The sequence below is a fragment of the Zonotrichia leucophrys genome, chromosome 4 (assembly GCF_028769735.1).
Source record: "Zonotrichia leucophrys gambelii isolate GWCS_2022_RI chromosome 4, RI_Zleu_2.0, whole genome shotgun sequence".
NCBI classification, from domain to species: Eukaryota; Metazoa; Chordata; class Aves; order Passeriformes; family Passerellidae; genus Zonotrichia; species Zonotrichia leucophrys.
Window position 1 is genome coordinate 57,866,720 of NC_088173.1, and position 15,971 is coordinate 57,882,690.

General features: G+C 40.1%; 1 protein-coding gene across 1 annotated transcript; it reads left to right on the top strand.

Moving 5' to 3' along the window:
• Window positions 1-637: 637 nt before the first annotated feature.
• On the top strand, window positions 638-14,947 carry LAP3 (leucine aminopeptidase 3). The gene is made up of 13 exons (XM_064711844.1): window positions 638-868; window positions 1,304-1,419; window positions 1,741-1,795; window positions 3,532-3,637; window positions 4,731-4,890; window positions 7,367-7,528; window positions 8,496-8,654; window positions 9,388-9,512; window positions 10,877-10,965; window positions 12,093-12,195; window positions 13,773-13,852; window positions 14,508-14,620; window positions 14,729-14,947. Exons 1-13 carry the CDS (start codon window positions 641-643, stop codon window positions 14,925-14,927), a joined length of 1,695 nt encoding a protein of 564 aa, XP_064567914.1. The 5' UTR covers window positions 638-640; the 3' UTR covers window positions 14,928-14,947.
• Window positions 14,948-15,971: the final 1,024 nt, after the last annotated feature.

Consider the following 15,971-nt stretch of genomic DNA (forward strand, 5'->3'; position numbering starts at 1 on the left):
TTTTTCTGGGCAGCTCTGGCACGAAAAAGGACCCCCATTAACAAAGGATTAACCCTTAAAAGCAATAGCCTGTTCCATATTCATACACTTCATACATGATGCATAAATTCCCTTCAAATAGAGGATTCTGTCTGGTCATCGTCATCTTCCTCTGAATCCTAACAACGCCTTCGATGCGGGAAGAAGTTCGTTTCTTCTGATAAGAGGGCAATAAATTCTTTTTCTCTGAAAGATGTAGGTGTCCTGTGGCTGCTATCTCGCTGTGAGTACTTTCTTTTAAAAAAGTATCCTACATAGCATAGTTTCTATTTTAACATTTTTTGTAACCTAAAACTGTATTTAACACACTACTTAAGATAATTAACACAGCATTACTTTCTAACACAACACATATAATATTCATTTTAATATTTGCGAAAAGCCAATCATAAAATACATGCATTTTTCACAGTGCCGGACTGTGAAGAAACCCTCGCCGCCGTCCCGCGGGATGCCCGCTCGGGAGCGCTCCGGGGCTCTGCTCTCCATCCCCATCTCTCCATCCCCGCTCGGGAGCGCTCCGGGCCCCGCTCTCCGTCCCCGTTCTCCGTCCCGGCCCTCCCCCGCGGCCGCCGCGCACCGCCCCTCGCGGCGCCGGCTGATGAGGCGCTGTGCGCGCCGGGCCCGGCCCCGCTGCTCCTTTCCCCTCCCCTCCCCTCCGTGCTGCCTTGCCTGCCGCTGCGTGCTCGGTGCCGCGCCCGCTGCCATGCTGCTGCCCTGCGTGCGGAGCGGGGCTGCGCGCCGCCTCGCCCGGGACGTGCCGCGGGCCTGCAGCTGCTCGGCGCAGGGCCCCTCGCCGCGGGGCTACAGCCGTGACACGGCCGGGAAGGTGAGCGGGGAGCCGGGGTTGTGTGTCCCTTCCTCCGCTCGGCTCTCGGCTGAGCCCCCCGTGTGCCCCCCGGAGCTGAGTCAGGAGCGATGCGGCTCCCTCCGCTTCTCTTGGGGGTGCCAGACTGGGCGTCTGCGCTGGTGGGGAGAAGCTCTTTTGTACTTAAAATTACTGATTGGAAGAGTTATTGTCTTTATGTGATCGGCAAAATTATTGTAAGTTCACTTATGCTGTATCTGACTTCTTTTTCACACTCTAAAGTAGTTGTAGTTGATCTTGGTTTACAGAAGTGTTATTCTACGCATCATGTTCAATAAATTCAAAAACTGAGATAAATACATAGAGAATTAGCAATAGTTTGAAAACTGTGCTCGCTGACTCTCTGATGGGTCTCTAAATTTCGTGTTGTTTACGTTAACGCGTGTTCTTTTCTAGGGTCTTGTTCTGGGAGTCTACTCTAGTGAAAAGGCCGATGGTGCTGCCCAGTTCACTAGTGCGGGAGATGCTTTTGATAGGCTTGTGTCTGGAAAGCTGAGAGCACTTCTCTCCCTGTAAGTGTGTGATAAGCTTCTGAAATGGACTAAAGTACCTACAAATACCAGTAGGAATTATATTTTTTGTTATTACTGTCTGTGTAATACCTGTGAAGCAGGTATTTGCTTCCGCAGTTTGGACGGGAGCTCCCATGATAAAACCAATCACTGAGCAAACATGCAAAAATTTCATGGTAGCTGTCCTCTTCTCTGAACAAGCACAGAGCCAAGCATCCGAGTACATGTGTTGCACACTGTGTGGTTGTGGAGTAAATGCAGTACTGTAAGGTTGATCACAAGTAAGGCCTTCTGTATTAAAAGAATCTTTTTGTGTCCTAGATGTGGGCCACCTTTGAAGAAAGGCAAAACACGTATATTTCATGGTTTGCATCAGGTATGAACTTTGTGGTTTTGTGTGCTAATTGATTGATGTGTGAAGTTTGTTCTTACATCTAATTTTATGCTGAGTTCACTGCTCTGCTTGTATAAGTGGCTGGCTCTTCTTCCCTCTTCTTGACTGTTTCAACTCCTGTTCTGCACTGCCCATGTTTGCACAGCCTTTTGCACATTTCTGCACTCCCTCCATGGTGCTGCAAATGGAGAGGATGTGAACAAGTCTGCCCCAAAGGTGCTGTGCTCTGAGTAGCTGCTTCCTGAATGAGCTAAAGCATGGCAGTTTTGGATCTGACTTCCATGCCTCCTGTGTCCAGGAGGGGTGAGTCTGTGAGGAGTTACTGATAGGTGCAAAGACCTTCCAGACCTGACAGTTTTCAGACAAGGTAGTCCCTTCATAGGCTTTTGCCAGAGGTTTTAAGTCAGGTGCTTGAAACCTCTGAAAACAAGTTATGGGACTGTTCTTCAAGCAGGACTTTTTTCTGCACAGGCATGATAGAACACAAGGCTATGAGATGAGGATTCATCTGCTCAAAGTCAGGCTTTTAGTTCCACTTGAGAAGCTGGGATAGAACTAATGCACATATGTGAAGCTGACCAATATGGCATGATCTGTGCCTTTTTGGAGGCCTAGTAAGGCAAGGCATGTGATGTGACATTAGTTGTTCCTCTCTAAGTAACCAAATCTTACATTAAGGCTATTTCAATAATCTGAAATAAATCCATTTGTAGTGAGAATTGCCTACCATGTATAAATTCCTGTGAGGACACCCCACACAGGTGACACCGGACTTGGTAAAAGGCTCTCAGAAATTTCATGGAAGTTGAGTGCACTGAAGGTCCCAGTTCTGCGTACAGGATGGGCTCTGAAGTGAGTAGCAAATCTCTGCAATAGAAGACAGGAGAACGTTAACTGATATCACAGATTTTCCAGAAAGCTAACACAAGCTTCAGCATTTTGCAGACTAAAGGGCTTTACTACAGTGTAGCAGTTTGACAGCTGATTGTTCGAGGCTGACAGCGATGGGAAAGCCTAACATTAACTTAATTTTTTCTTAAGAGTTATAGGAACATTATCTGTGTTCACATATATAGCTTGGAGCTTTATACAAATTTGACTTCACTCTTAAAAGTCTCCTTTAATTCCATTGTTTCTTTCCTTCCACTTGCATGCAGCTTACAAGGCAAGCATGTAGTCTGCTGTGCTACATTGTTTTCCTGAGCTCTGGAGAGGTCTACCCTTGTGCAGCTTCGGTTTGCTACCTGGCAAATCTTGCCAGCAGAACTCCTGAGATGAGCTAACACACTGAGCTTTTGAAGTGATTTTATTTTCTTGAATATAGCACTGTGCCAGAAAGGGTTATGATTCTCCAGTTAAGGTCTATCCTTTCTTACAGCTTGGAAGCTGGATGTGCTTTCCAAGGACTCTTAGGCTTGCCCTTGGGTGCCCAGATTTACCAAGTGTTGAGCATAAAGCCCTGCCTGCCATGTGCAATGCACATGATTCTGAACTGGGCAACAGAATAACTGACTTGCATGCCTGTGGCAAATTTTTGGGAGCACAGCACAGCAGCACCATGCAGGCATTCTTAATGGAAAGTGCCTGATATAGAAAAAGTACTGCATCTATTTTAATGCTTTGCTTGATTTGATTTGGAAAGTAAAGTCTTTTAAACAACTCTGCTGTGGCTGTAACAATGGGGAAAATTAATCCATTTTTGTGTTGGCTTCATCTAGGACTTTCCAAGTGTGGTGGTAGTTGGCTTGGGTAAGAAGAATGCTGGAATAAACGAACAAGAAAACTGGAATGAAGGCAAAGAAAACATCCGTACGGCTGTTGCAGGTTAAATATCTTTAAAATTTTTTAGGCATTTTGTCTGTAAAGCAGTTGCAGTTGTGCAGCATGTTCCACTTTTGAAGACCAAGTCTAGGTATGCCTTTGTTTTGAAATGCACAACTTACTGCATGGTTTGGTAAATGCATTTACTTGTCACTGATACTGATGGAAATTCTTCCTTAGTGAGCAAGGAGTTATCAGGAATTTAAATCAAATCTGAAGACAGGTGACTGAAGTGAATTATATCAAATAACTTTCCTAAACAGTGTGATATTGAAATTAGTCTAATTAGTATTTTGGAGCCCAGGAGCCTCACCAATTGACTTTATGGTCACTCTCTACTTAAGTACACACATATATTATATCTATTTTATATAAATATCTATATTTAAGTATGCACACTTATATAATAACTAAGATATTTGTGTTATAAATTAATATCTTTCACAACATCAGTACTATGATTCAGTATGTTATTTGTTGAAGACAGAGAGGGCTTATCTTAATCAAGGATGATTGTTGCATCTAAGTGTCTGATTGGATGACAGCTGTTTGTCCAAAGTGCTAGCCTGTAGCTGCCATTAACATGGTTAATTAATGTTCACTTTGTAGCTGACATAAAACATTGTTAAATTATTTAGGAGCAAAATAGAATTTATGGAATACATTGTTTATGAAAGTATATATAAACTCATCTGGAAGAAAAGAACAGTCATATTCTTAGCAAAAATCTAAATTATGGCAAATTTCTGATACCTGTAGATAGCTATAATTCATAGCACTCCAGAATGATAGAGCCTTGCTTTGCTATAGAATGAGCTTTAAGGAATCAGAACAACTGTGATCTTTCCTTTTATATTCTTGTGAAACATTTTAATAATTATAATTTACCAATTGATATTTTAGTAAAAAATTTCCAGTATATGGACATAAGCATTTTTAATTCTTCTACTGCATGATTTGACTGACTTATTTATAAACTCAGCTATCTCTAGTTAAAATTGTTTTTTCCTTGCAATGTCCCATTGATCACCTCAGACAGCTGTTTTGCTGTTCTGTATTTTTTATTTGGCCTTCAGTTCTGTGCTGTATCATTTAGTTGGCTGCAGGCAGATCCAGGACCTGGAGATCCCTTGTGTGGAAGTTGACCCCTGTGGAGATGCACAAGCAGCGGCAGAAGGTGCTGTCCTTGGATTGCATGAATATAATGAGCTGAAGCAAAAAAAGAAACCTGTAGTTACTCCTCAGCTTCATGGAAGGTGATGGCAAAGGAGAGATTGCCTATTTATTCTTCTGTTTGTTTGCTTGTTTATAAAACTGTATGCATGGCATGTTTGTGCTTGAGAAAAACAAAACTGAAAGAATAGGGGTAGCAACAGTACTCTTCTTACCTCCCGCTCATTTGAATTTCCTGAAGTATCTTACATCTCAGGTATATTTATCGTGTTTGTTCCATGTGTTTTGATGCCATATTCAGAGGTTAAGGATAAATAAATGCTGCTTCATAGAAAAGAAGAACCAGGATAAAAGTAAAAAGTAAAAGCTACCCAAAGAAAAGTTGTGATATACTAGGACTTCTGTTGGTATTGTGTACCAGAACTGTGGAGAGGAGGTATTTCAAATCTGTATCTGTAAATACCAGAAGAGGTATTTCAAATTCCATAAATGGATAAATCCTTTGGAGAATCAAGAAATGCTAACTGACACCAGACCAATGTGCTATAGATATATTTTACATAGTTCATTTGTTATATTTTCATTCACAGAGTTTAATGCAAGAAGAGAAGCCTGGGTTGTTCTGCTCTCTAAACAGACATCACTTACTGAGAGCAGAAAGTAGAACCGGGGCTTTTGGTTTTAGAACAATTATTGGAGTGGACTTTGGATATCTGGTGTAGGATATTCTGTCCTGCAGGGGAGAGGAATTCCCTGTATGTACTTTAAGCAGGAACAAGTTCTTCCTTACAAAGAAGTTAGTGAAATAAAGTGGAAGCATCTTGATTAAGCATGTTTTGATAAGTTATATGTAAAATACTCTGCCTATTTTGTAGCACTGCAGATAGTTTGGAAACTGATTTAATTTGTATTAAATAAACACTTCCTGAAAACACAGGTGGTCCTATGACCAGTTATGGAAGTAACTTTTTTTATATAGTAATTTAGGTTGGAAAAGACTTCTGGAGGTCATTCAGTCCAACTCCAGCTTGGATTAGGGATAACGTGGACATTACATACAACATTAAAGTCTGGCCTTTGTTTAGTCCACATTTAAATATCTCCTGAGTTGAAAATTCCACAACCTCACTGGAGCATCTGTTCTAGTACTTAACTACACTCATAGTGAATTTTTTTCTTTGTGTCCTATTGCATTTTCTCTTGTTGAATCTTGAGATTGTTGTCTGTTACTGTCTTACTGTTCAGCTCTGAGATGTGTCCATGTTCAAACACACTCCTGCTTCAATTCATGTTTTCTCAATTTGTCTGCAAGGACTCTGTCTGAAAACCTAGCTAAAGTTAAGAAAAATCACAGAGTTGGTAAGGCTGGAAAAGACCTTTAAGGTTAATTACATCCATTGTGGTCCTCTGTGACAAACTCTCTCATCACAGAATTCATTTTAGTTGATCAGGAATTTGCTGCAAATCTAAAATTATGGTTCCCAGTGTCCATCTTGTCCTTCATATACCTAGAACTGGCTTTCAAAATTACTTTCTCTACAAACTTCCAAGGAATTAGTCCAGGATAACTGGCTTGTAGTTCCCCATATTCTCCTTGGCATTTTTAAAGATGCGTATTTGTCCTTTTCAGGGATCTCAGGGTCATCAGGGACCACATTCAGTTTTACCTTTCAAACTGAAAGAGCCTAGGCTTGCAGTGATGCCAGCCAGCTCCCTCAGAACCCTCAGATATGTTCTGCCTGCTACCAAGGAGTTGTGTATGTCCATCATCCTCAGGCTAAGTCCTGAGTCTCTCTTCCTGTCATGAGGAGTGCCCCTCTTCCTTAAACTCTATTGCTGAGCACAAAGAACTGTGGGATCTGGAGGCAGATCCTTCCATATCCAGGCAATATTTGTATATTCCTCCTGCATTCCTCTATCACTGTCCTGCTCTTTTTAGAGGCAAAATCCTGTTCAATGCCTTGCTTTGTGATAACTTATAAAGTAAATTGTCTCAGTAAAATGAAACGTTTTGTACTGGTCATTGTCAAAGTAACCAGAGAGACTTCCCCATTTCCTACACAGGCAGCTCTGTGAATGTTTGTTCTGTCATTTCTTTGTGAAGTGCCTTGAATGCACTGAGAAATGAGATCCAAGTTCCATTCTTACCACATAACCATATTTCAGTAAAGGGAGAAACAGAATTGGAGATTTTATATGGTAAATAAAAACTTTAAAGGCTGTTAAAAGTAATGTGATTACAAACTTCAGAAGGGGTATTAAACCTTGTGTTTAAGGATTTAAGGCAACCTTTGATTAGTAAGGATTAGGATAAGGCCTAATGAATTGGATAGATAATTTTCCATCTGTCTACTCTTGGATTCTCCTAGCTTTCTCTGAAGTATTTGGCACTGACTAGAACCACAGCTGAGTTACTATACTAAAGTCCTTGTACCAAGATAACTGATATTCTTAATTTCTCCAAATTAATGATACTGCATTTTAAGAAAGAAAATATGTGAATGCTTTTCTTACTTTTGCAAATGTCTATAATCCTGATCATTGTGTGTTGCTGTTCAGTGCTGAAAGTCAAGCCTGGCAAAAAGGTGTTACCTACGCTGAGGGGCAGAACCTCGCTCGGTACCTCATGGAGGCTCCAGCTAATTATATAACTCCAATCAAATTTGCTGAACATATTGAACAGAAGCTCAGAACTTTCAGCAATGTGAAGGTCCACATAAGGTAAATTCCATGGAAATGATTCCTTTGTAGGGTAGAGGACCATAACAGTGAGATAAGATACCTTCCAGGTTATTCAAATCTGAAGTTATTCAAATCTCATTTTCCCTTTGCTACTTCAAATGACAAAAGACGGTGAAGTGTTTGGGGAAAAGGTGTGAGGGGTGCCCAGACTGCAGGCTGTTGTCGAGGGTTAAATGAACTGCTAGTTTGCAGAGGAAGCAAGATACTGTGATGCAGTAAAATCATTAACTGTCAATTAGCCATGCAGTCAATTATTGCTTAATTAACACATGTGCTGTGAAAAGAAGCCTCAGTGAATAGAGGGCTAATATTAAGTACCTTTTGTTTTCTTCCCAAGTGAGTTTTTACATACCTTTGCTTTTTTGTGTGGATATGGTAATAAAACATCTATTTATTGCTGTTACTGTTGGGATTTTTTTAATAGTTTTTAAAAATGTGAGATGGAGCTATAAAAGCCCTTGCAGGTGAATTTGCACAGTTGGTGCTCTCGCCCCTGAATTTCTACTTTCTTCTCTATAGTAGAAATGCGCATACTGGTTGTGCAAGTGTTGGAGACTATTTTGTTGAAAACAAAAGACTGGAGGAAATCTTGCTAGCAGAAAACTAAATGTAAGCTGCTGCAATATTGTTACTTCATATACCTTTAGCATCTACAGCCTCACAGGAAGCGAAAGATCAGTGTTTCTGATGCAGAAACTATAGACAAGCTGTTGTTTTGTTGGGTTTTTTAAAACAAAACAAAAATCAAAGATCAACTGAGGAAGTATTTTTCTGATTCACCAAAAAAGGTAGTAGTGGTTGGATTTCAACTACAGTTGCCAAAATAACTAACTAAAATGAAATGGTTTGTGTACAAACCATCAAGAATCATATCTTAAAAAAAGTCACCTTGGTCAAAGTGTCCAGCTGGGAAAAATAATGAAACTAATACATGTTTCTATTCCAGACCAGAGTCTTGGATAACAACACAAGAGATGGGAGCATTCCTGAGTGTAGCTAAGGGTTCAGCTGAACCTCCCATCTTTCTGGAGATTCACTATTTAGGAAGTGCCAATAAAGATGACTCCCCATTGGTATTTGTAGGAAAAGGAGTTACATTTGACAGGTATGTATGCTTGTATGCCAATATTTTAATTACTAGAGGGAGAAAATGCTTTCTTGCTATTCATGTTCAACAGGGAGATGCTTTTTCTTTGCTCAGCACATCTTCCAATGCCATTCCACTGAACTTGCATTATATAGCAGCTTGTGCTCCCTTTTCTGACAATAAGATAACATCAGTTGACCAAAGTAGGAATTAATATGCCATCATCTTGTAAGGGGAAGAAAGAAATTCAGAGGGAAAGAAAATAAAGAAGGTGCTATTTCTTTTCTTGTCTTGAACAAACCTGTGGATGAAGGATTTGCATATTAAGAATTGCAGTATGTCACTGGACATTAGATGATGCTTAAAGAAATAGAAAATAGTTCATTCTTCACAGCAGTTTCTTATAACTACTTGCCATGTCACATACTGCTGAAGAATTTATCAGTCAGTTCCCCATCCATATGTTGATTTTTACCAAGTGTATTCTTTTGTTTGTTACGTGCACTGCCATTATGAAGATCAAGGAGTTACTCCACTGCAGTTACCTGGATTTTTATCGTCTCCTAATTAGGAGGAGGTAATATTTTATCTGAAATGAAAACCCAGATACCTTGCTTCCAGTTTATTTACTAGGCTTGTAGAGGTACTTGGAGCCCCAGGTCTAGCATTTACTGCTATTTGGTGTTAACACACACTGAGGGACAGAACATCACCAGTGTATGTGACATGGAACTTGAGCTGTTTGTTCCAGCGGTGGCATTTCACTGAAGCCGTCGTCGGGCATGGATGCGATGAGAGCAGACATGGGAGGGGCAGCAACTGTCTGCTCAGCCATTGTGACAGCAGCAGCTCTAAATCTGCCTTTGAACATAATTGGTAAGTGTTTTTGTGTGGAGAACCCAAAAATCTTAGTTCTACAAGGTTTTGTGAGAGAGCGTTTTTCTAGTATTAGCAATGGTAAAAGCCATATACAAACATCATGGACTCTTGCACATCCTCTTAGCTCATTCCCTTGCTCAATCTCTCTTCCATTTTTACTGGCATATCAAAAAATTACAGTTCTTGAATAAAATATTAGAACACCAAATCAAGATTTTTAAGGTATGATTTTTACATCTTAAGCAAGAAATATTTGTCAATAAAGATACTTCCAATGAGTCTTTGTAAAAGTCCTGATCCTTCATTACAAGAAGGAATGTGCATCTCTGTATAAGCAGTTAGAATGGAAAGGAGTCAGGAGTGCCGAGCTACTTCCATAAGTGCATGCCACAACTGAACAGGAAGAGGGATCAGCTCTAGTTTCCTTAGGTGAATATCTTAGCAGAAAACGAAAACAAACCAAACCAGTCTGCTGATGCCTTTATGCATGTGCAATGATTTTTTCTTTCCTGAAAAAAAGTTTATTTTTTCTACAGTGGTAAAATTAAATGAGCTGATTCAGACGCTGTGGCAAGACCAGTTGGCAATGACATGGCACATGGTGTGCAATAAGTTTTAGTTTGAGAAGCTCGACTTTGAGTTAACCTGGTACTTTAGTCACTTCTGTGCTTCAGCCAGGAGAGGGCAGCGGTGCCCACGGACATCCTCATGGAGTTCCTCACCAAGCGTGCCATGGGAAGGGCTGGCAGTGGAGCCCGTCTGTACATCATGAAAAGTGGTGCTCCACTTGTGCACCTTGTGCCAGGTGCAGGCTTTCTCTATGAGTGAAATTCCTCGTTCATTCCATGATCCCAGTCATAGTTGCAGTTTTGACACTGAGCCTGTGTTTTGCTCATTTCTAGTTGTTCTTGGTGTGGCTGGAGTTATGTGACAAGTCCTTGGACCACTCTAGACATTATACAATGAGCACAGCTTGAATGGCTCAGTGTTTATTTGAGAAGTTTTTAATTTCAGAAAGAAAGAAGTTCCTTTACATGTGAATAATTATACATGGGAGACAAAAAATAGCATTTATTTCTCCTCTGATATCACTTGCCTGGAAAAAATGTAGAAGAAAACCTTAGTGGTAAAGTAGTGTAGGTGAGAGAGCCTGGTGGTGCATCATGCAGAGGAGTTTCCCTGATTGAAAACTGGACCATGTATCTTCCATCAACTGGGAAAACTTGAATTTTTACTTCAATTTCAAAATTAAACTTGTACTATTTTCTTAAGGAGGTGTTTGGCATTTATCTAAGTAGGTTTTTTCTACAGCTTTTCTGAGAAGGAAACAAGTAGTTCACTTTTCTTTTTCTCTCTCTGAGGTTTGGCACCCCTCTGTGAAAATATGCCCAGTGGTAAGGCAAACAAGCCTGGAGATGTAGTTAGAGCCAAGAATGGGAAAACAATACAGGTATGCATGTGGAACTTGAAATTTGGGTACTTTTAGTGAACTGGTTTCATCAACCAAGTTGACTGCAGTCAGAGTACATTTAATAAACCCTTATAGATAAGCAGTGCAAATGTTGTTTTTAAAATTGTAAGAAGCATGTTACTAACTAGAAATTGCTATGGTAGGATTTTTTCAAATATAGATTGAAGAGATGGGACATGTCTTATAAATTGCTAGGAAAAGCTGCAAAGTAAGGTCATTTATTGAGCACACTGGAAAAGCTCATTTGGCACAAGAGGTTGTTACAATGCTCATAAATACAGGCTCTAAGTCCAAATAAATAACTATAAGTGCTTCCAGCAGACTCTTGAGGCAAATTCTTTGCTATCTGGAATAAGACATCAGAGAAAGACATCAGTTTCCTGCTGATGTAACGCCGTCCTTACATTGCCAAAATGCTCAGTACAATCAGAACTCTGAGTCATAGGGGCTCTTGGTCCAAAGAAGCCTGCCAAATCAGTACCCAAGATACATATTTCATATTTATTACAAATGGTTCCATACTCATCTAAGAGATTAAATTGTACTGAAGGTCCTTGTGCTGTAGATAACTGATTTAATGCAGAAGTAGATGGCTTTCTTTTTGTCTGAATTTCTGTGATTCTGCCACTTTTGACTCGCTGAACCTTCCTCTTTTTTGACATTCATCTCTGCAAACTGAGTTCAGTCACCCTCTGCTTTGAGGGAAAAAGACTGGGCGGGTATTCCCCCACCAAGAAGAAATCTGCAAGTAAGTGCTGGTAGCTCCAAGCACATGCTGCAGCCTCTGTGCTCCCCTGAGACACCTCTCCAGTCTCCAGGCTCTTCTGAGGAGCCAGCAGTACAGAGACCCAGCATGCAAGGAGGTTGTAGTGCTGAAGGATGACTGACGTCAGCTACAGATACACTTTTACTTTATACACATAACTGTGTATCAATGCTGTATTTTTTCTTTCTTCTTTTCAACAATGTAGTTTGAGTAAATTTTCATTACCTGAGGTTTCTAGGATCTCTATCCAGCAGCTATTTAAGATAATATGTGAGAAATACATCAGTGAAAGAGGTGTTGACAGTACTTTATCTGTTTTTTACTGATTTTGCCTTTGAAGGTAGATAACACAGATGCAGAAGGAAGACTGCTGTTAGCTGATGCTCTCTGTTATGCCCACAATTTTAATGCAAGGGCTATTGTGAATGCTGCAACATTAACAGGTAAGCAGTGTTCCTTCCCTGCTCACTTTGAGCAGTTTTGCCTTACTCATTAGTTGGGCTGTGGATTAGTTGTGCTGTGTATATACACCCCCCTTTAATTCAAAGGCAATGAGATGATTTTACATGTTTCAGGACAGCAGCTTGTGTGACTCTGGAGTGGGGAGGGGACATGCAGGGTACATGCTCAGCAGTGGAGATGAAGTTGGGTTGGCTCAGCCCAGCTGGAGCCCAGAGCAAGCAAACCTACACAGACATCAATGTTTGTGCACAGTGTTTCCCAGTGCTTCTTCCATCTCTGAGCTGAACCCTCTCAGCTCCCAGGCCTGTGTGATGCAGAGGTGGTGACATGTTCTTGGAGGAGTCCTGCCCAGTCCCTCTGGCACAGAGCCCAGGCAGGTTCCTGAAGGCCTTGCTGGGTGCCTGAGCTCTGACCCTGCCAGTGCCAGTTCTCCCACCCTGGGAGCTGGCTCAGGCCTCCACAATGTCATCATTCCCCGGGAAATTGTTCGACTGAAGTATTTTTTGTGTAATTTGCATACTTTTAGGCATTATGAAGTGTGTTTTAATTGCTTCATCTCTACAGTTGTATAATAATGAAGTTGTAAATTTAAATTTAAAACCAGCAATTTTGTATGCATGAACTCACTAACAGGCTGTCATGGGTGAGGTGACTGTAGCTGAAATAAAAGCAAACAGGGAAGAGTAATTCAGACAGAACTCTACTCTGTTGCTTAATTAATATGTTAAGCAAAATAATTATGCTTACATAGATTCTCTGCTAATGCCTTAAATTATGTTCCATCAGTTTTACCAGTTCAAATGCTGTGGAGAATTTCAATAGACAGAAGGGAAACTGATTTTAAGATTGTTGGCTTGTATAAAAGTATTCCTATCTGGGTTCCTTGGGCACCAAGCAGGAAGAAGGAGGGCTCCCATAGAAATTTCTTTGACATATTTTGCTAAACTACTTTTCCTTATTTTCATCTCACTAAGGATTAAGTGTTGCTATTAGAGAAGCAGTTCTGAGGCATGAAATAGATAAATATCTAATCCTATGGTTTAATATTTTGATAATGATTATTTTAATAAATTAAATATTTAATCAAGTAAATTTACACATGATGTGCAAAAGACTATGTAAGTGAAATTCACAAAAAAGAAAGTATCAGCTCAAAAATTGTAGAGGTCTATAAACTGGAAAAGGCCCTTTCACTTGTGTTTTCTATATGAAAATAATAATATCTAGGGTTTTTTTAGACGATAATGTTATTGTTTAATACATGATCTTAGAACTATTTCTAAGAAATATCAATCTGAAATCAGAAAATTTAGTTTCATGGAAAGCTGAATAATTTTTATGATTTCTTGTGTTTTTTAGAATATATCAATGTAATAAAAATGTTGAGAATTTCAAAAATATCAGTATACTAAAGTCTTCAAGTTCTGCAGTCTGATAAATTCCTGTTACTGACACTGGGAATTAAAAGTGGAAAGTTCTGTGAGGAGTCAGGATGCAAGGAATAGCTCAGTTCTACCTTTGCCTTATTTCATGTAAACTTGAAGGTGTGTTCCTTTAGGTGCCATGGATGTTGCATTGGGATCTGCTGCGACTGGAGTGTTCACAAACTCATCTTGGCTTTGGACTCACCTCTATGAGGTAGATCACCTGCATTATCGTTAAATCATAATAGCAATAAATCAGTGATACTGATTTATTTGACTTGTCTTATTGAAAAGTTAGTACACTACTGAAAGTCTTTATGCAAATCTGAATGTTACTATGTTTTGAAATTTTAGAGGAATGATGTCAGTACTATATTTAGTTGAAAATAATGTTGACTATTAATTACTAGCTCTTCAGTGAGATGTAATATCATACACCAAACATCTCATGGATCTGCATGTTCTGATAACTCACTACATTTGCATAAACTCTGGACTACTGGCAGTAATTAGTCTATGTTAAAAAGATAATTAACAAGAGAGGTACAGAAATTCAGAGAGGCCTTGTGAGTGGCTGAGGTGTGATGGATCAAGGAAGCCTCTGAGGGGAAGGATTTCTGTTGTCAGGGAAAAGGAAAACAGATAAAAAATGTAGTCTTTTGATGTTGCCTTTTGGCTGACACCACAGTACCTAAAAAGCAGGACTGCCTGTTTTGTTTTGCAAACAATGTATTTCCAAAAACCTAATATCTTGGGCTGAAGATTTTTAGACTGGTAAAACCTAAACAAAAAGAAGCATGCATGAAAACAGGGCTTACAAGTACAGTTAGAAAAAGAAATTCCCAAAACATCTTTTTTTTTTTTTTCAGGCCAGCATTTTGACAGGGGACAGAGTTTGGAGGATGCCTCTTTTTGAGCATTACACAAAACAAGTCACAGACTGTCCTCTTGCAGATGTGAGCAACATTGGAAAGTACAGCAGGTAAGATGAACCAACTCCTTCTATGTGCCCCTTTCTTTCAACCCATTTGTTTAATGTGTGTGCTGTTGGAACTGCTTTGGGAGCAATACATCTTTCTGTTTCCTACAGGGCTGGAGGAGCATGCACAGCTGCTGCATTCCTGAAGGAGTTTGTGACTGCCTCTCACTGGGCTCATTTGGATATAGCTGGGGTCATGTCCAACAAGGATGAGGTGCCGTACCTGCGCAAGGGCATGGCGGGGCGGCCCACCAGAACGCTCGTTGAGTTTGCAGCTCGATTAAGTCAAGACACTCACAGTGCCAAATAAAAATACTTGTTCTAAAATCATCCACTCTGCCTTAAGAAACAAAATCTTAAAAGGTATCATTCATAAATGAATGCCCCAAGCATATTTTCACTATGGCAATTAACTTTATAAATTATTACTTGGCTAAGAATATCTCAACTTTGAGATTTTTCATCCCATACCATATTATGCAGCAAAATAAAAATTATTCTGTTTGAACTACTGAAATATTTCATACCAAAACATCACAATGGGAACTATTGAGACACCTATTTTATATGCAAAGTATGCATAACTATCATAAACAATAAATACTTTATTTGGATGTGAGTTTTGATTGAGAGAGAATAAACAATCAATGATAGATGTACGTCAGTTTTGAGTGAACAGTAGGTGGTGTCAATGAGAACTCTGCAAAGATTTTCATAGAAACACCATTCTGGCATTTTTTCCTTAGAAAAACTAAACTGCTTTTGGTATGTACTGAGGCAGAAATGATGCTGTGTGATTAGCATGGATTCAGCATAGAATTATGTAGTAAGTTATAAACATGTCAAAAACTGTATATTGTAACTTTTTTTCAGAAAACTAGTGGGTGCAAGTTAGTGCTTGTGTGTTTTTAGGGGAACCTGCCCTTATCTCACATGGTTTTTGTCATCCCGATAGTTCCTCTCTTTCCTGGTGTGAGGTGGCCACCCTCCAAGCAGGGATATTATTCCCAGACTCAGTTCAAACATCAGACAGACCTGACACATAAAATGTGAGATGATGTTTTCTTGACAATTTGGGGGATCCAAGCCCATGAGGTGGGGATTTATTTTGGTTTAGGGTGGGTTTTGGGGGTTTTTGTTAAATGCTGTTGTGGATGCTGAAACAGTGCTTAGCCAGGCTCGCACCTGTGAGACTGAAGCAGGGCAAAGGCTGGAGGAGAGTCCCTGTGGGGAGGATGGCTTTGCTGTCTGTGCTTGCCTGTCCCAACAGGCCCAGTGCTGTCCTGGGCTGGAGTGAGAGGAGTGCGGCCAGCGGCTTGGGGAGGAGATCCTCCCACCTCCTCTGTCCTACCGA